A 20,777-nucleotide genomic window follows, 5' to 3' on the forward strand; every position below is an offset into this window, starting at 1 on the left:
ATATGAGAATGGTAGGGTATTGATTGGGAATCCTAGGACCCAACTTATTTGCTCTCTATACCTTTTTTTTTTTTGTCTTTTATTTAGCTCTCTCTCTATCTTTTTTCCTTTTACTTTCATTTCTTAGAAAATCATTAACGAAATATGTTGAAGTTTCTTATTAAGGGCTAGTTGTGAACATAAGAAATATCAAAGAAGGATTTGAAAATCAAACGTTCAATAACCTAAAAACATGAAAAGTTTCGGTTTTAAGTCTAAACAAGAAACAATGGTAGCCATAAGTTCAATCAAAGTAGTATTTGTGAATAACTTGTTGGGCATGTTAAATCAAACCTAAAAAATAGAAGTTTCTAGTTTAGTAGAAGTATTTTAGTTAAGGTAAGTATTTAGTAATTTATTAGAGTCAAATTATAGTAGTTTTAATATATAGGATTTGGTATTTTATAATTAGGTAATTCATTATAGTTGTCAAAATTTATTTACCAAATCATCTAGTCTATAAATAGGAAATCTTATTATTGTCATCAATTGAAAAATGTGAAATTCAATAGGCTTGTTATTATAGTGTGCAATTAATATATTATTATTAGCATTAATCTTCTTCTCCTACGCGTACTCTTATGTGTGTAAATTGCCTTCTTATATACATTGATTTTATGAAATTTATCTCTTATAGATTTTTGATGGAATTTTCTTTAATTCTACATTGCCATTGGCGGACCCAGAGGTTAAATTTAGGGAAGCAAGACTAGCAGAGACGCATGCTTAAGGGGGCACTCTAATGTTTTTGGAAAAAAACTTGTGAGTAAAGTTTAACTCTAATATTTTTGTTTAAAAAAAAACTTGTAATAAAGATATATATTTGGATAGGTTCCAGTCCAAACCAACTTGCTAGCTCTTGAGGTTTAAATAAGTGTAAATAAATTTAGATAGGATGTAAATAAGTAGGATTGTGGTGGGGGGAGGGGGAGAGGAGGGTTGAGTTGGGAGGCAAAGTAGGAGTGTAAATAGGAAGTTTAAAATCCAAAATCTCTAGTTTACAAAAAAAAAAAAAAAAATAGGATTGTGGTGTAAAAAAATAAAAGGAAATTTCACCATTTTGATCCCTAAACTTTTTCACTAAAATCAATTTCATTCTTCATGGTTTATTTTAATTAATTTAGTCTTCAAACTAATTTTTCACTATCAATGTGGGACTTTTGCAGCTGTGCCACCACATTTACGTATTCCGCATGGCCGGACGGGGGCATGATTGGGCACAATTGTCACACGGGACTAAACTTCTACAATCAACAGATTTAGTGTTCATATCGTACCAAAATGGTGAAAATTCATATTCTTTTTGCTTCTTTATTGATGGCAAATTATTTTATGCTTCACCAAACAATTATACCACCTCAAAATCTCACCGCAGATCTATCTACTCTTCTTTTCAAAAGCAACATTTCATTTCAATTTCCCTCAAATTTTATCAGATTATTTCTCTTCTTCTACTTCAATGGTGTCTTCACTCTCAAGAACACTTTGTTGTAGACTTCTTCTCACCATCCCCAGATTAATGCCCCCAACTTTCTCTTATTCCTTCAGCTCAAAAAGCCTTTCTTCGGCCGGCACCTCCTCAGAGTCGAATGAACGATTCAGCCGGGTGAGATGTTGAGTCACCAGCGCCCTTTTTTTATCTTTTTCTTCGCCAAACACAACTAAGCAATAACACATCATTTAGACTCGTCCCCTCAAAAATGGGTTGGATATTGGCGTTCACAAAGTCCAGTTTTTGCTGAACATTTTTGGAAATTTTCTTTTTTTTTTTTTTTGGAATTTATTGTTATGGTAATAATTATTAGAATAAAGTTTCAAAGTTTAATTTTTTTTGGTTAAAAACAAAAAAGCCCCCAGTGTTATAGTCATCATACAGAAAAGCCCCTTGTGATTTCATATCATACGCGTCGATACTCCATGGTTTGAATTATTCTGAAAAGTCGACGGAAATCATCAAATTTACGGCGTTTGTCTTAAATGCACTGGAAAGGCGGGTGTTTCTTGCAGAAAATAGATTTCTTCCACAAACTTTCACCTGATATGCCTACTTTACCCTTCACCCTTTAATGAAAAGAGAACTTGTTCTGGTCTTCGGCTTCGACCAAAATTGAAGGACACAGAGCAGTTCTCAAGCCAGCATTCGAAGCCTGTGAAAAATTGTAAGTAATCAATCAACCAGAGGTTGCAAGCCAGCAAAGGATGATGTAGTTCTCAAAGCCAGCAAAGGAAACCGAAAGTGCAGCAACCAGCGGGGGAAAATATATCTGCTTATATTTTGTTTGTAAATATTGAAGGGAAAGTGCAGAAAGTGGTCGACGATGTCTTCCTCAAGCTCACTTGGGATCAAATCAAAGTTCTTTCTGTTTGGGATTTGCCCACTGCTTCTGATTGATCCTCTGTCCAATGCAGCCTTGGTTTGTAATACCATGGCTGCAAAGAACCCTGATAGGATCCCGTGTTTGTCAGGAAAGTTTGATAACACTCTTATCCACTTGACAACTAACAGTGTAGCAACCTACAATAAACCAAAAATGTTGAACATGTTGAAACTAGTAATCAAGTCCAGCACTGGGAAGGGAGCTCAGTGAGTTGAATTTGAGCTGAAACAAAGCAGACTTAAAGACCCTGCCTAAGCCTCCTTGTTCAGTTGGATGGACAAATAGCCCAGGATGGGAGCCATGTGAAGCCACCAAGCAAAGCTCTGCCATTCCTCAGAAACACCCACAGTATTCGGGAACCCTTCTTCTTCTCTTTCCAATAGCTTCTGATATCAAAGTCTCTGCCTTTTTGCTTTGGATTGCTCTGTCCCTCCCTATCTTGGACTCATCCTTCCTCGCACCTCAAAATTGCTTCTGCAATTTTCGCTTATATCAAAAGGGTATTTTCGTCTTTTCATTCAGCTCCGTCTGTTTTAACGATTTCCGTTGACTTTTCAGAATAATTGCATATGATATGAAATCACAGGGAGCTTTTATGTATGATAATTATACCACTGGGGGCTTTTATGTTGTTAACCCATTTTTTTTTCACATTTTGACGGTGACCTTCTCTTCTGTTTGCTATAATGTGTAAAAATTGTTGTGCGTTTTTTAGTGGGAAAACTAAACTTGGGCATGTGTCAGTGTCCTACAATCAATTCAATGGCTGAATTTCAAGGACACTTGGATAATTGATCAAGTTCAAGGAATTATTTATTGGGGGAAATATTACACTACATTTTACACATTTCATGATGTTGAGCATAATTTTCATACGGGACTAAATTTAAAAAATAACACATTGCCAAGGGAAATGGAGTTCATACCTATGATTGAAAGTGAAAAATTAGTTTGAGGATTAAATTGGTTAAAATGAATTATTATTTTTTAAAATGAATTAGTTTGAGGACACTGAAAGCACTGTGCACTCGTCTTGCCCACAGAGTGTCCTCCTTAGCACAAACATTCTAATGATTAAGTATTTAATGATTGACTGAGTCGACTAACCAAAAACAACAGTATTATCCTTCCAATAAATTATGCAAACTAAAAGAAATGAAAATTTTCACTTTAAGAAAATATAACAAACCTAATATTGCCTTATAGTTAAAGAATTTTGCTAACTTTAATATATTGTTATCATTATTATTCAGCCTGAAGCCATGACTGAGAGTGATATATACGAAGACAAAGATTAATTCAACATGAACAAAAAAAGATTTTAGGGAAAATAAGACAATATTTTTGGGAGTCAATACTACGGAGAAGATGACAAATTTTTACATTAAAAGGATGCCAAAAAATTGAAATAAAAATTAACCTTACATTTTTTACTTTTATTTCTTTGTTTGCTTTTTTAGGTAGAAAAATACAGGAATTATTATTTACTTTTATCTTTTTTGTCTTCTTTGTATGATAAAAATTATCATATACTCTACAATATTAAATATACAAACGAAATTAAATTGATAAAAGGAAAGGAACTCTGTTTTGTTTATTTTCTTAAAATCTCTTCTCATTTTTGTTGGGTTAATGTTTAATGTCATGCATATTTGATTTTATTAGACTTTAAATCGAATGATGATGATGCTAACGATAATAATAATGATTAATAAAGTTAGCAAATTCCTATAAAAATAAGCTAGTACTTTGCTTGTTATTTGGTAAGAGCAAGTCCTCCTTTTAGGTTTATGTAAACCGTCAGACGGCTAATATTTTCCTTTTTACAGACTAATATGTCTCATATTTACACTAGAGGAGGAAAACAAATATTGCATCAAACCTCAAGGGTTGACATACTTAATTTTGGCTTGGAGGGACCGGTTAGAAACAAATTTCTAGAACCAAAATTTTAAATTAAGGGACCTAATACACAGTTCTAAATGTTAAAGATCAAAATAGGATCACTGATTAAAGTTGAAGTACTGTTGGAGTCATTTACCCGAACCATTATTTTGCCCTCTAAAATCGTCATGGACAATCCGAGGCTGAAATTCATTGGAATCTACCTTTCATTTATACTTGAGAATAGCACAATGTTCAATCTGTCACCCTCATTGTCAAAATTAGATTTCAGGCATTTGTGCAATGGTTTGAGAGAGAGAGGTCGTGAAACAAAGTAAACAAGATCTTCTGTATGCTTTTGACATCACTTTATATATGTATGGCTACTGGCTAGACTAAATATTGGACGGATACATACCTAAGTGAGGGTCTTTTTGAAAATATATGCATTGGTTAATTTAAGTATACCCAAAAGAAAAGAAAGAAAAAAAAGGAGCAATTTGATAATGATTTACTGATTTACAGATAAAACCAAACCAAAAACTAGCGTTGGCTTTGTTGTCAATTTGAGATACTAAAATTACTCTTTTTTTTGGTGGAAACTTGTTTGTCAATTTGAGATACTAAAATTACTCTTTTTTTTGGTGGAAACTTGCAAAATTGACTTCGTATTGCATGAAAAGATTTTGCCATCACTTCAAAAGTGCTCAAAAAAGAGACAAAATCACACTCATATACTGAAATTGAACTAGATAGCCAGCAAATACATGGAGTGCATATTTCATGATCACTGATTCAGCACTTATTTGAATTTCACATTACAAAGTGCATACTATTATAGTAAGCATTCATGATTAATCATGACATAGCTAGAAGCTGGTTTTATTAGTTCTGAGGCTCAGCATCTGCAGCCTCACCAGGATGTCCACCATGGCCGCCACCGCCATGATGCCCTCCATGTCCATAACCACCATGGCCGCCACCCCCGTACCCTCCATGTCCTCCTCCATAGCCACCTCCATGGTGTCCTCCGTAACCTCCTCCATGACCTCCTCCGTAGCCTCCTCCGTGGCCTCCTCCGTAGCCACCTCCATGGTACTTGGCTTCTCCTTCCTCATTTGTCTCAACTGTCTTGGCTGCAATAAAGATAAATAGGGCATGGGCGTTAGTTACTGTAATCGCAATTTTGAAAATGTAAAGTTTGGACCAAGTTGTGTACATGCTTTTAGGTTACCGAGTATTTTAGCAAAACACATCGTAATCCTTTTGAAAATTTGCCTTTTAACGTATGTGTCAAATTATTATTTTACAGATATCTTTAAAATGGCTAATTACTACCAACTAATAGCTATTTTATCATAGTTTCTGAAAGTTAATAAATATAAAGATTTATTAACAGTATGTTCAAAATGAGAATCTTAAATCCATATTTTATGCACCGAGACGTACCATTATAAAATATAGTTTTACTCTAAAAATACAGGAAAGGTAATCCAGTCACAAACGACTATGCTCCCAACTCCCATGTTTGGAAAGGCTTGACAATTAGGATCCAGTAACTGAAAGTGGAGGTGTATTCAATCTTTTTAACCACAGCTCTGCCAGGTTTCTTAGCACTCCGACACTTCACATGTACAACCTTTTTTTTTTTTGAAGGACAACAAAAATCTATCTGAAACGTTAAACGTCGTGGACCTAAATACTGAATTAAAACATGGCGCATATAAATTAGAAAGAGAAAAAATGATGAAATGTGAATTGAAGAATAAATGTCTTACAATTGTCAACTGACTTGGCAGCCACCTCTGAGGTAATCATTAGAACTACAGCCATGGAAATGAAAAAGAAAAGAAGTGTCTTGGAACCCATTTTTGCTCAAGGAAAATTTATGTATTGAAGACTGATTTTGAGAAGGATGAGGAAGCTGGTGCAGATTGATCTCTATTTATAGGAAAACCTATGCCACATTCCCATCGAAAGGGTCCCGGAGTCGGCCCACCAGTGTAGTAGGTGTTGAACAGATGGTTGTCGTAAACAAATAGAAAGATGTACGGAGTAGCATTTGTAATAATTTCTACATGTCTTTAAGGCATATAGACTTCGAGCACTATGGAGAAGATAAGGTTCTTTTTTTTTTTTCAGCAACGATACATTTGTATAACCTAATTTATCTTAATCTAGGGGGAGGGGGAGTCTAAGGAGGCTGTAGTAGGGGACTAGTAGGTATACAGACCCAACTAAACCAAGAGAGTGTTCTGACACAACCCCTAAATTTTTTTCGCTACAGATGAGATTTGAACCCTCTCTTACAATTCAAGGAGGGACTTAAGCCCATCCTTGATGGCCACCGAGCCATTGGTCCAGTGCTACGGAGAAGATAAGGTTCATGTCCCCTATATTCAATAGTATGCCCCAGCATTGTTGATAATGTGGACTCGGCACCGACTCCGATGGATTATATGCTTTCCAATTTGATTGACGTGTCAATTATTTTATAAGAAGAAAAGAAACAAGGAAGAACACGTCAAATTTGCAACAGTTCCAAGAGAAGCATGATTAGAATTATGTAACTTTTTATTTACATCACAAGATACAATAATATCTTTTATTATGTACGTTAAAAACCTATAAGTTGTAAATATAAGATATGCTGTGCCCTAATTTTAATTGCAACACTCCATTCATTCAAATGTAATCAAGATTGTATGGAAGTTTTCTACTACCAAAAGGATTTTGCCCATATATTAAGCACTTCTAAATAGGGGGAGATTTTAGAGTTCCGTTTAGCTTTCATAATGACCTCAAGCTAAATATATCGTTGGATAATGAAATAAGTAATTTTGATTTTTAGATTGTGCAATTAAAACATAGATAAATTCAAAACATAGATAAATTTCATTCTTGAGATATTCAAATTGAGGGAATGATTCACCAAAGAGATCATAGAATTTTCCCTAAATATGACTTCCGAGTTAGGTTCTATTGCGTCATTTGCAGTCTAAGTTCTTTCCCTTATCTCGCATTAACACTTTTTCCTAGTTCAACATAGATGGTTCAATTGCAAGGCAAACTGGTCATACGTAACTGTCAAATACGGTGTACCCAAATATGGGGTAAAATTAAGCAATATTTTTCAGGAAGAAGGTGTAGGAACTCAAGTCATTATTTGGTGTCAAAATTATCAAATTTGGCATTTGGGATAAACTAGTTATATACAGTGCCGCATAACCAGTGCGCATCAGAAACATATGTGTGTGTGTGTGTGAAAGTTACACATTCCAACACTTAATAAAAGTACTCGTCAAGTTCTTTTGGTAATTGTTGAATTTTACAGAGCTTTTGCCTGGAAACATATGTACATTCTACTTCATTGATTGTTTTTTATTGATAAAATAGAATAAAAAAGAAATATAAAATTGAAAACTTACATTGTGAACATCCTAAGCCAATTTTCTTGACATAACAGCATATGATTTGTCGTCTCAAATGCGATTGCGACCTTCTAATTTCATTCATAATGCTATCGCTATCTTGGCATTGCTAGAAGTCAGGACTTACTGCTTCAGGGCGTAAAATGCTGCTTGTCTTATTAGCCATCATTCATCAGTGCATTCACAAAGACTTCACAATGATGAATACTCTAACGAGCAAACATCCATTTGTCGAGAAGGTCATGGTCCATTAACTAAGATTGACAATTCAAGAATTAGATATCCTGAGTTTTCCTTTTTTGTTTTTTTAAATTTCACACCTCCTTTTCTTTTTTTTTTTAAAAAAAGGATGAGAATCAGTTTGTAATGATTTATCACATTCTCAATCCATTATGCCTTTTTTTTTGTGTGTAATACTCCAGTACCTGGTAATCGCGTTGGGTCCTGACTAATCTGAAATCAAATATTGTCAAATCCCTTTAAAGAGTGACTCTTCTAAGGTTATTGTTTTCATCCATAAAAGTCGAATCGAGACCTTATTTAGAGTTTGTTTTCAATTGATTATTGCAATCGATTATAGATTCTAATGCTGAAAGATTAGTTTTTGTGACGTTTTCGACTACTTTTGTATATTAATTATAGATTTAGTAACTAAAATCTATAATATCCAAACATAGTTTTTGCTGATTTGAATTATTCTTTATAATCAATTTCTACAATCAAATTTTGTAAAATCTAAAGCAATCAAAAAACAAGACCTTAATAGGTATCGAGTTCATTGTCACTTGGCTCAACAACGAGTAAATCACTATGTTTAGGTCAGAATAGAGACGTTTGCCAGAAAATGAGCATCTTTTGAAGCATGTATTTGCTCTTTGATGCACTGCCATAACGCTAAGATGGGCTTTGCGCCATACAATACCTCAGGACACGATTGAGTCATTTTACCCACACAGCTAGCATGCCAGCAGAACTTAACGATAGACAGGCTTGGCCTATTCGGAACGACTTTATATTGTCTTCGTGCCTCGTGTCGGCATATGCAAATCAGTGGTCAAAGCTGTCTGTGTCGTTAGAAAACTGCAAGTCAAAGCTTTCGGTGTGAAACCATTCTCATAAATCGCCGAAAATGACTCTCAACAGCACAGTGACTTTAGTCCATTGAGGGTTTAATTCGTATTTGTCGAATACTGCTTATTTTTACTCGTTTTTTAATCAAACTGCCCGTGGAAAATAATTCCAAGTCTCAATACGATATCTATGCCCAAAGCCGAAGGAAATTTGAGTGGATCGGAAGGATTTAAAAATTATGGGATTTAAGCTCGATGATGCCCAGTTAAATATGAGAATGGTTGGGTATTGATTGGGAATCCTATGACCCAACTTATTTGCTCTCTGTACATTTTTTTATCTTTTATTTAGCTCTCTCTCTATCTTTTTTCCATTTTTTTTCATTTCTTAGAAAATCATTAACGAAATATGTTGAAGTTTCTTATTAAGTGCTAGTTGTGAATATAAGAAATATCAAGGAAGGATTTGAAAATCAAACGTTCAACAACCCAAAAAAATGAAAAGTTTCTGTTTTAAGTCTAAACAAGAAACAATGGTAGCCATAAGTTCAATCAAAGTACTATATATAAATAGCCTGTTGGGCATATTAAATCAAACCTAAAAAATAGAAGTTTCTAGTTGTTTAGTAGAAGTATTTTAGTCAAGGGAAGTTCTTAGTAGTTTTTTAGAGTCAAATTATAGTAGTTTTAATATATAGGATTTGGTATTTTATTAGGTAATTTATTATGGTTGTCAAAACTTATTTACCAAATCATCTAGTCTAAAAATAGGGACTCTTATTATTGTCGTCAATTGAAAAAAGTGAAATTCGATAGACTTGTTATTATAGTGTGCAATTAATATATTATTATTAGTATTAATCCTCTTCTCCTACACGTACTCTTATGTGTGTCGATTGCTTCCTATATACATTGATTTTATGAAATTTATCTCCTATAGATTTTTTAAGGAATTTTCTTTAGTTCTACGTTGCCATTGGCGGACCCAGAGGTTGGAATTGAGGGAAGCAAGACTAGCAGAGATGCATGCTTAAGGGGGCACTCTAATGTTTTTGAAAGAAAACTTGTGAGTGAAGTTTAACTCTAATATTTTTGTAAAAAAAACTTGTAAGTAAAGATTAATATTTGGACAGGTTCCAGTCCAAACCAACTTGCTAGCTCTTGAGGTTTAAATAACTATAGGCATGGTATAAATAAATTTAGATAGGATGTAAATAAGTAGGATTGTGATGGGGGGATGGGGGAGAGAGAATTGAGTTGGGAGGTGGAGTAAGAGTAAAAGTAGAAAGTTTTAAATTCAAGATCTCTCACTTACAAAAAAAAAAAAAAAGGAATTATGATGGTAAAAAGTAAAAGGAAATTTCACCATTTTGGTTCCAAACTTTTTCACTAAATCAATTTCATTGTTCATGGTTTATTTTAACCAATTTAGTCTTCAAACTAATTTTTCACTTCAATGTGGGATTTTTGCAGCTGTGGCACCACATTTGTGTATTCCGCGTGGCCGGGCAGCGGCAAAACTGTCACACGGGGCTAAACTTCTACCATTAACAGATTTAGTGTTCATATCCTACTCAAAATGGTGAAAATTCATATCCTTTTTGTTTCTTTATTGATGGCATATTATTTTATGCTTCACCAAGCAATTATACCACCTCAAAATCTCACCGCAGATCTATCAACTTCTTGAATTCAAAAGCAACATTTCATTTCAATTTCCCTCAAATTTTAGCAGATTATTTATTCTTTTCCTCTACATCAATGGTGTCTTCACTCTCAAGAACACTTTGCTGTAGACTTCTTCTCACCATGCACAGATTAATGGTCCCAACTTTCTCTTATTGCTTCAGCTCAAAAAGCCTTTCTTCAGCCGACACCTCCTCAGAGTCGAATGAACCCTCCGCTCTCATTTCAGCGGGGTCCGATGCTGAGTCACCAGCGGCCTTTTTATCGTTTTCTTCATCAAACTCAACCAAGCAATAACACATCATTTGAGATAATTAATTCAGTACTTAAATTTAATAGATTCAGATCTTAATATATTCATACCGTTTGATAACCAAAAATTAAACATCTGAATTAATTAAGTGGCACTGAATTTTCTAAACAAAACTTACTCCCAAAATTAAGTGATAAACTATTCACTTATCACTGAATATATTATGTATTTAAATGTATTAGATTTAATACTTAATAATTCAATAATTTAATGGATTCAGATTTCAAACTTTAGTTTTCAAACATTAGTTTTATCAAATGCATCCTTAGACTCCTCCTCAAAAATGGGTTGGATATTGGCATTCACAAGTCCATTTTTTGCTGAAGATTTTTGAAAATTTTCTTTCTTTTATTTTGAAATTTATTGTTATGGTAATAATTATTAGAATAAAGTTTCAAAGTTTAATTTTTTTTTCACATTTTGACAGTGATCTTTTCTTCTATTTTCTATAATGTGTAAAAATTGTTGTGCGTTTTTTAGTGGGAAAACTAAACTTGAGCATGTGTCAGGGTCCTACAATCAATTCAATGGCTGAATTCCAAGGACACTGGGATAATTGCTCAAACTCAAGGAATTATTTATTGGGGGAAACATTGTCATAGGTATGAACTCCATTTCCCCTGGGACTGTGTTATTTTTATAAATTTAGTTGACAGGTTGTCGAACCTGTGCAATAATAAAAACCTGCTCAAACAAAAGTTAATTTTTGTAGATAGTGATAAGCAGGGTCGAATCTACAGGAACTGGGAATATTTGTCTCTCTTGAAGTTCAAATTGACAATGGGGGATTTTTATAGCAGTGGCAATAATGAAACTGTTCGAAATAAGTAAAATAAAAAATAAATAGCCAACTAAAAATTAAATGACAAACTATTAAAACCAAAGTAATAATAACTAAGCTCTAGTCAAGAAATAACTTCAGGAATGGTTCAACTAATTGATCATCGATGCAGAGATAATTCCAATTATTAACTAATAAATAGATTATAACTGTCAAACAAGTGATGACAGTCAGCTCCTCCTTACTGTGTCGATGATTGAGGTATGCCCGTCAATCACTACTCTAATTGAGAAATAATCTTAGGTACGCCCATAAGACTTAATTCCCCAATTGCCTTACTTATTAGAGGAGTCATATTCTAATCAAATAACACACTACTAAGGTTATTTTAGATTAGCCTGCATATTCTCCTGACACGAATCTAATCATATCAGTTGCCACTATTTTAGAGCAATTAAACAATTACGGATTTAATACTCTAATTGATATCAAGTTGCTAAATTACTTCAACGTCCAGGCCCAAGATATTCAATTAACAAAACAACCATAAATATTACAAACAGAAAATATGCAAATACCAGTAAATAAGAGGAATAAATAAAATTAATTCGATCTCACAATTTTTAGATAAACCAAAACCTCCGTTGTTCCTTGACTAGAAAAAAGGATTTAGTTCATCCCTGATGAGAAAAACCCACACAAAGTTGTAGGAACAGTTGCGGCCATTGTCTTCGATTCAAATGATTCAATTAGTTGGAATGCAGAAAGAAAGAAAAACAAAAAACTACCAAGAATGACTAACTGTCTTCTATCTAAGTCCTCACATATGGTGGACTCCAAGCCACTAAAAGACGAAATTGTCCAAAGCCAAAAAGGAGTCAGAATTGATTGCTACTTTTTCTCCTTATTTTCCTACTATATGGCTATAGGAGTCAACAAAAGGAAAGAGTCCTACTGCTACTAGTCTGCCGTACTTTCCTTATCAGATAAGGAAACAATCTTCAATTTGTTTTCAATTGGTCTCGTGTCTCCTGTTACCACTCAAACTCTTCTGCTAGCTACTGTCAAATTGGCACCTTTTTATGGTATTTTGTTCCACTCTCTGCAATAATTACAAATTTTCAAAAGTGAGTAGAATCTGACAATTAATCCACATTTGGTAAAGTAATAGGGGAAATTAATTACAAAATAAATGACAAAATTGCAATCTATCAATTCCTCCCACACTTAGACCATGCTTGTCCTCAAGTATGAGAACAGCAAACAAACACCAATTCCTGACCCATCTACCTTATTGCCAATATATCAAGAAAAACAACTATCAAGCCTCAATGGTCAAGATCCAAGAAACATCACCTCGGTTAGCTTCTAAACCTCAGACTCCTCCAATTTATGGCTAAATACTCTAAGAAAAAGGAATGGTCGATCAACATTTATCAGCAAATGGTCCAACTATTAACCAAAATCTCAACATAAAATCCATAGATCAGAAGGCTAACTTTAGGCACACATTTATACAACTTACACACTTCTTTTTTGTTTTTATGCTCTTTTTTCTTTTTTTTTCTTTTGGAGTAATAATAGGCTTAGTCTCTAGCCATCAGAGCCTTTTAACGCGAATTTCAATATTTGTCAGGTGAAGAAACCCGGTTACTCAGCTCCTATCGCTACACGACCATGTACTCATAGAAATTACTACTTTTTGATACGAGAATCGACACTTTTGGTGAAGATCCCGGTTACTCAGCAGTAATAACTAGCGGAGTACTGTCAACTTTTATTCACAACCAGGCAACAAAGTAACTCAAAATATCACATTAAATAGCAACAGCTAGCCTCATTTCTTCAAGCATGGAGAACTAAAGTTAATAATTGGACCAATTCACATGAAAATGCCGAAAAGTTAATCCCTATATCTAGAAAAGGTAACCAGAAATCATAAGAGTCACAAAATCATCGATATTCACCAAAGAGATATTTTTGGACTCAACCAAATTAACTTGATACACTTTTATTACTAAAACTTGACAATAGGCAGTTTTAAAGTCAACAACCATCATCAATCCTTGGTAGTCACAGATGAGCTGATCACTAATAAAAGTAGAAAGGAAATAAACAAAAAATAGATAGATAACAAAGAAAAAAGAAAAAAAATATAGGAAAAACAACTAAAAACTAGAAATACTAGTACCACCGCTGTCCCTCCCACACCTAAATTCGACATTGTCCTCAATGGAGATCATAAAGCAAAGAAAGCAAACAGGACAACGAAACTTCCCTGAGTACGTGGTGGAGGGTTTCGAGCGGTTGTGGTGGCCCCTCAGGTGGAGTAATGGCGGTGAGGAGCGGCAAGGGTGGCTGACGTCAAGCGGGGCTACGGAGTGCGACGGAGGAAAGAAAGGGACAACGAAGGTGGTGGCATTTGAGACGGGCGGTGCTTGTTGAGGTTGAGGCAGCGGCGGCGGAGAAAGAGAGAGAGTTGCGGCGCGCGTTGGTGGGGTTTCGGCCGAAAGGGAAAGACAAGGGAAACAGGGGAGGAAGAAAGGAAGAAAAGAGAAAGAAAGAAAAAGAAGAAAGAAAGAAAAAGAAAGAAAAGAATAAAAAGGAAAAAAAAAATGTTCTTCAGATTTTTTTTTTACTTTTTTTTTTCGAGATACGGTTGTTCAAACATGACGTGGGCACGCCAAGTTTTGTAAAAATATTCTGATCCTGGGGTGATTTTTTGCAAATTAACGCGTGCCCTCCTTGTGTGGGCACGCCAAGATTCCACGTTCTGTCGGTGTTGCGAGATGTCGAGGTTTTACCAACATGGCATGGGCACGCCATGTTTTGCAAAACTCTCCTGATCATAACGTTGGGACTTACAAATCAACGCATGCCCTCCAGACGTGGGCACGCCACGTTTTCCTATCTTGGTCACCGTTGATGAAAACATCAAGATCAATCAGTAATCAAGTGAGAAACGACGAATTTAAAGCATTGAACAACGAAAAATAAACAAAACCAATATTTGGGTTGCTTCTCAAAAAGAGCCTCTCTTTAACGTTTTTGGCTAGACGTTTGACAGGTTGTCAATGTCTGTGCAATAATAAAAATAAACCTAATTGCCAATTAGGATAACCAAAATCCAATTCCAAGTACTAGAGCAGGGACTCCAGGTGTGCAATGGGTTACTTGATTCACTCTGTTCCCGAAGAGTTTGCTTGATCTGATATACCCGAATGGGATGGATTTTTCATAAATAATTATTAATTTATAAATAGGGCAAGTAGGGTCGTATCCTCAGGAATTCGGGATATTTGTCTTTTTTTGATGTTCAAAGTAACAATGGGGGATTTTTTTATAGCAATGGCAATAAGTAAATGGTTCGAATAAAAATAAATAACCAACAAAGGATTAAATGACAAATTACTAAAATCAGAGTAATAATAACTAAAGGTCACCAAGAAATAACTTCAGCAATAGTTCATCTAATTGATCATCGATGCAAAGGCAATTCCAATTATTTACTAATAAATAGGTTATAATTTCCAAACAATCGATGACAGTCAACCCCTCCTTACTGTGTCGGTGATTAATGTATGCCCGTTAATCACTGCTCTAATTGAGAAATAATCTTAGGTACGCCCGTAAGATTTAATTTTTCAATTGCCTTACGTATTAGAAGCTCTATTCTATCTAAATAATGCACTACCAGGGTTATTTTAGATTAGCCTGCGTATTCCTCTAATACAAATCTAATCATGCCAGTTGTTACTATTTCGAGACAATTAAACAATTACGGATTTAATACCTCAATTGACAATAGATTATTAAATTAATTCATTATTCGGATCCAAGACAATCAATTAATTAAATAACCATAAGCACTGCAATCAGGGAATATGCAAATATCAATAAATAAGGGAAAAAGATAAAATTAAATCGATTTCACAATTTTTAGATTTACCAAAATTTATGTTGTTTCTTGACTAGAAAAGCGGGTTTAGTTCATCCCGGATGCAAAAAACCCATACAAAATTGAAGCAACAATTGCGGCCATTGAGTCCGAGAATTGGGACAACTCGATTTCGTCCGACTATTGAAAAGATAGCAAAACTACAAAAGGTGATTGATTGTCTTCACCTCGTCTGACATACGAAGAAGGAAAAGAAAACTACTAAGAGCTAAAGAAGAAAAGTCAAAAGCTCAAGCTCCAGGTCATCTGCTAGTTGTCTCCTATTTCTAATTTCTATCTAATGCTCCCTGCTATTGTGCGGCGTTCCTTCTTTTACCCCGAAGAAGAATCCAGCTTTCTTTTCCTTTGAATGCCGTCTTCCATAAATTACCAAAAAGGGATCGCGTCTTAATATTTCAAAAATACCCCTGGTTTCCTGCTACTCGAACTCTTTCTTGATGACTGTCAAATTGGCACTTGTTATAGTATTTTTATTCTACTCCCTAAAATAAATGCAAATTGCCAAAAGTGAGTAGAATCTAACAATTAATCCACATCGGATCAGGTAATAGGAAAAATTAATAATAAAATAAATGATAAAATTGCAACCTATCAATTCCCCCCATACCTAAACCATGCTTGCCCTCAAGCATGATAACAGCAAACAAACACCAATATTTGACAATGGCTATTGCTCTATCTACAATATTGCCAAGATACCAAGAAAAAATCATATATCAAGCATCAGTGATCAAAATCCGAGAAACATCATCTCGGTTAGCTTCTAAACCACAAACTCCTTCAATTCCAGGTTAACTAATCTAAGAAAAAGGAATGACGTATAACATTTATCAGCAAATAGTTCAACTATTAACCAAAATCTCAACATTAAATTCATAAATCGGCAAGCTGACTTTTTTCACACATTAACACAACTTTTACTTTTTCTAATTTTTTTTTATCAATAGCACAAAAGACTTAGTCTCTAGCCATTAGAGCGTTTTGACACGAACTCCAGCATTTGCTAGATGGAGGAGCCCGGTTACTCAGCCCCTCTTGCTATACGATCACGTACTCATAGAAATTACTACCTTTTGACGCGAGAATCGACACTTTAGGTGAAAATCCCTAGTTACTCAATAGTAACCAATAGTGGAGTATAGGTAACCTTATTTCACAGCCAGATAACACAATAACTCAAAATAATATAACAAAAGAAAACAAAAAAATAGCAGCTAGCCTCATTTTTCAAACATGGAGAACTGAAATTAATAATTGGACCAATTCACATGAAACTGCCAACAATCATTCCCTACGCCTAGGAAAGTTAACCAAAAATCAAAAGAATCAAGCAATCACCGATATTCACCAAAGAGATGTTCTTGGACTCAACCACATTATTTCAATACACTTTTCTTATTAAAACTTGGCACTAGTAAAATTAGAGGTAACAATCCAGCAACAAACTTTGGCAGTCATAGGAGAGCTAGACAGATAAATGACAAAAAAGTAAACGAAAACTAGACAAATAACAAACTAAAAGTAAAAGAAAAACATATGAAAACTAAAAACTAGAAAAACTAGCACCATAGCTAATACCCCCCACACCTAAATGACACATTGCCCTCAATGAGATAAATAAACAATAAAAGCAAGTAAAATGGCAACGGGACTTCCCTGAAGTCATCAAAACAGGGGCTAGTTAGGCAGAAATTGAGGTGCAAGACCCGCATGGTGCATGAATGCTGCCAAATTCTGTGTCATGCTATGCACGTTATTATCAATATTGATCATCCGAGCCTTCAGATTTTGAACTTGAGTCCAAAGTTGATTCCAGTCATCAGTCCCTGGGGGTGGAGGATGCGGGGCGGAGGTAGACGGGCCGGGGTCATTGCCAGCATAGGACGAACGGGCAAACGAGGATTGAGGGGGGACGCGAGGTGGTCTCGGAGGAGTGAACCGGTAGGAGCCATCGACGTACTCAAGAACTCCCATCCTCTCCAAGCACTCCACATCCAGAAATTTCATTTCAAACGCCAAATGAAGGTCATGATCTTGTAGATTAAGAACCCCCAACTGGACTGCCAAGTGTGTGATGTAGGACCCAAGAATCAGGAGTTTATTTTTCTTTGCTAAAACGGTCTTGAACTGTGCTGCCAACCAACACCCCAAATTCACCTTGACATTGTTTTTCATACACCAGATGAAGAAGAACTCGGGTCGAGAGAGTATACCCGAGCTATCTTTGTGACTCGAGTAACTGTAGGCCAGAAATCGCTGAACATAACGGGCACTAGGATCCTCAAGAAAGGAGCTCCTAGATCTAGAAGGGTCATAGCGTTGCCTATCGACAGACATGTCCCTCCACACCTCGTAATCACATGCACTTTCAACGTATTTGATAGGGTGTTAATTGTTGGTTATTTTATTGTTAATTTCCCCTTTATCCTTGCCAAATATTGTTTTAATTATTAATATTTACTTATATTTGGTATTGGACTCAATTTCAGGAAGTGAAACAGAAAACTACAAAAAGGAGGTACTTTTTGGAGAATATGGAGACTTCTAAATACTCCACAGGCTTGGCCCACATTGCTAAGAAGGACCGGATTTCCATTTCCCTTTTTGCTGACTAGGAGTCCTACCAAGAGTAAACGTAATACAAGGAATGGCGCTGAACCTTCTTTGGAGCATTTGGACTCTCAATTTCGGTGGGACCAGCAAGATAAGAAGCCTTAGTCATTTGGGCTCTTAAAAGAAACAAACGTACAGAGGATTGGTTTTGTTCCTTATCCGGCGGGACCACGGAGAGAAGTGAAGAAATTTGTTTTAGATTAGGAGACAATTCTTTTCCTTTGGCCGCGGCTTTATCTTTGGGGAATTGGGAGTTTTTCCGTGGTTCTTACTTATCGTGTTCCTCTTATCAATCAATAGTTTTAGTTTAGGCTTTTAGCATAGTTTTATTTTTTCTTCTCTTAGCTCTTTCGCATGGTTGTTCTCCATTAATGGAGGACTAACCTCTTAATTCTAGTCAAGGGGACAACTGAAGACTTGGTTCAACAATTACTGTGAGATCGAAATTATTTTAATCGCTTCCTCATTTATTGGTATTTATGTGTTTCCTGTTTTTAATTGTTATAGTCCTTATGTATGATTGATTAGTGCGCAATAATTAATTATTCATATAGGCTATTTTGCTAAATAGAGGTAATTGAATCCGTAATTGTTCGTTATCTCTATCTTAGTAGCAACTGGCGTAATTGGATTTATGTCAGGGGAGCATATGATCTAACTTAAACAAACCCTCGTAGCGTGTTTGTTGGTTAGGATTGGGTCTTTCTAATTATTAATGCAATCTAGAAATTAAATCCTACGGTCGTACCTAGGGTTATTTTTTGGTTAGAGAAATAGCTAACGGTCGTACCTTAGCTATCGAGAAATTAAGGAAGGGTTGGTTGTTTATCGCGCGCATGACAACTATAACTAATCTATTACTGAATGTGGAATTATCTGTGAATCGATGATCAGTGCATAAACCATTTCTGAAGTGTACCCTTGGCTAGAGTTTTCCCTTAATTATTTCTTTGAATTAATTATTTTCTGCAGTTAATTTATTTAGTTAGCATTTAATCCAAAACCGCCCATACTTCGAACTCTACAAGAAATAAATTATCCCCAGTCCCTGTGGATTCGACCCTGCTTATCACTATCTACAGAAGTTATATTTTATTTAAGCAGGTATTTATTATTGCACAGGTTCGGCACCTGTCAATTTTTGGCGCCGTTGCCGGGGACTGGTGCCTGATTAATTTGTTTCTTTTTGAGTTTATCTTGTTTTCATTTTTTTTAATTTATGGCGCTTTCTTTCTTTCTTTCTCTTTTATTCCTCTTTTTCCCCGCTTCTTTCTTCTTTTTCTTTTCTTTTCTTCTTCGACCGAGACCCAAGCCACAGCGCGCCGCACGCCGCCTGAGCCCAACGCTGCCGCGCCGTCGCGCGCAGCCTCCCCTGCTCGACCTCCACCAGCTCCACTCTCTCGACCACCTCCACCTCAGCTCAACCTCTACCAGCTCGCCATCGCCGCCGCAGTCCAGCCCTGAGCTCCACCGCCTGCCCACGCCCCACAGCCCAGCGCCGCAACAGCTTGCTGCTGCCTCCAACCCCACACGACGCACAGCGCCCGAACTGCCATCGCCGCTCGCCGCTCGCCGCCAGTCTCCCAGCTCCCCCTCTGCGCTCTCTCCACTTCGTGAACCAGCTGCACTTAAGCTCACCTCCACCAGCTCTCCCTCGCACGCCACTAGCTGCTCCGCTGCTCGCTCCATTCCCACCTGTCCAAATTGACAGGTGGAGGTATTGAATCTTCAACTTCGATTAGTATTTTTTTTTCTGGTTTTGCTTTTGCTAGATTTTGCACTTGTGTGTCTGGGTTTCTTGTTGGATAACAGAGGGGGTTGTTGTGGGCATTTTCTAGGGTAAATTTTGGACAGATTTGAGTCTAATTGCTACCATATGTGGGGATATTTTCTGATATTTGTTGAATTGTTGGCCGTCTGACCTTCCCTGTGTGTATACCAGTGGTACTGGTTGGAGTGTTTTGTTTACATTCATTGATTTTATGTGGTCGCCTGTCTGATTGCGAGCTAATGACCTTGTACTTCTGTTGTTGTTCGCATTTTCACTTGTGGTTGCTGAAATTGCCAATTTCTGGGGTCATTTGCTACTTTTCACAGGTTGGATTTCTTGTTGGATCCAAGAGGGTGATAATTTGGGCATTTTCTAGGGTCAATTTTGGGACAAAATTACGTTTATTTGCTGCTTCGTTTGGGGATATTTTCTGGCATCGATTACATTATTGAGTTGGCCATTTGCTTTAGTTTTTCCCTGTGACTCACCAGTGGTACTGGTTGAGATTTTTGGCCTATCGTTGTGGCTCCTAATTGAAGATTCTTGCTTATTTTAAAGTTTAAGTTCCTGTGATTGGGTTGCTGCCGTTGAATTTAATTCTTCCCTGTCTGTGCACCAGTGGTACTGGTTGCAGTGTTGCTTTCCATTTCTTAATCCTCTGTGCTGGACTGCCTATTCGATTCTTGAGTTTTGGTGCCTGAACTGTCTCTCAATTCTTACCATTAGTTGCTGGAATTGCTGGTTTCTTGGCCAAATTGCTAATTTTGAGCGTTTGACTTGGGTATTTGACTGTCCAACTGGTGACATTTGTTGCGTTTCACTCACTTCAATCAATTGAATTCATTGCTCTGTT

At 36.0% G+C, this 20,777-nt stretch overlaps 1 protein-coding gene and 1 long non-coding RNA gene across 3 annotated transcripts in view; one reads left to right on the forward strand and one right to left on the reverse strand.

Moving 5' to 3' along the window:
- Positions 1 to 5,016: 5,016 nt before the first annotated feature.
- Positions 5,017 to 20,777, reverse strand: part of LOC113736448 (uncharacterized) — a 30,944-nt gene continuing 15,183 nt past the window's right edge. Inside the window, exons 4-5 of one of the 2 annotated variants that reach the window (XM_072084722.1) lie at positions 5,351 to 5,437; positions 5,017 to 5,302 (exon numbers count right to left, since the gene is read on the reverse strand). In XM_072084722.1, coding sequence (XP_071940823.1) covers positions 5,187 to 5,302; positions 5,351 to 5,437 — 203 coding nt within the window. In that variant the 3' untranslated portion in view covers positions 5,017 to 5,186. Of the gene's footprint in view, positions 5,438 to 20,777 lie in introns of both variants that reach the window. The other variant, XM_072084721.1, reaches the window with a different exon arrangement.
- Positions 19,785 to 20,319, forward strand: LOC140038647 (uncharacterized). Its single transcript, XR_011842224.1, has 2 exons — positions 19,785 to 19,870; positions 20,251 to 20,319. It is a non-coding gene; the product is annotated as an uncharacterized lncRNA (long non-coding RNA).

Source organism: Coffea arabica, chromosome 3e, assembly GCF_036785885.1.
Source record: "Coffea arabica cultivar ET-39 chromosome 3e, Coffea Arabica ET-39 HiFi, whole genome shotgun sequence".
Taxonomy (NCBI): Eukaryota; Viridiplantae; Streptophyta; class Magnoliopsida; order Gentianales; family Rubiaceae; genus Coffea; species Coffea arabica.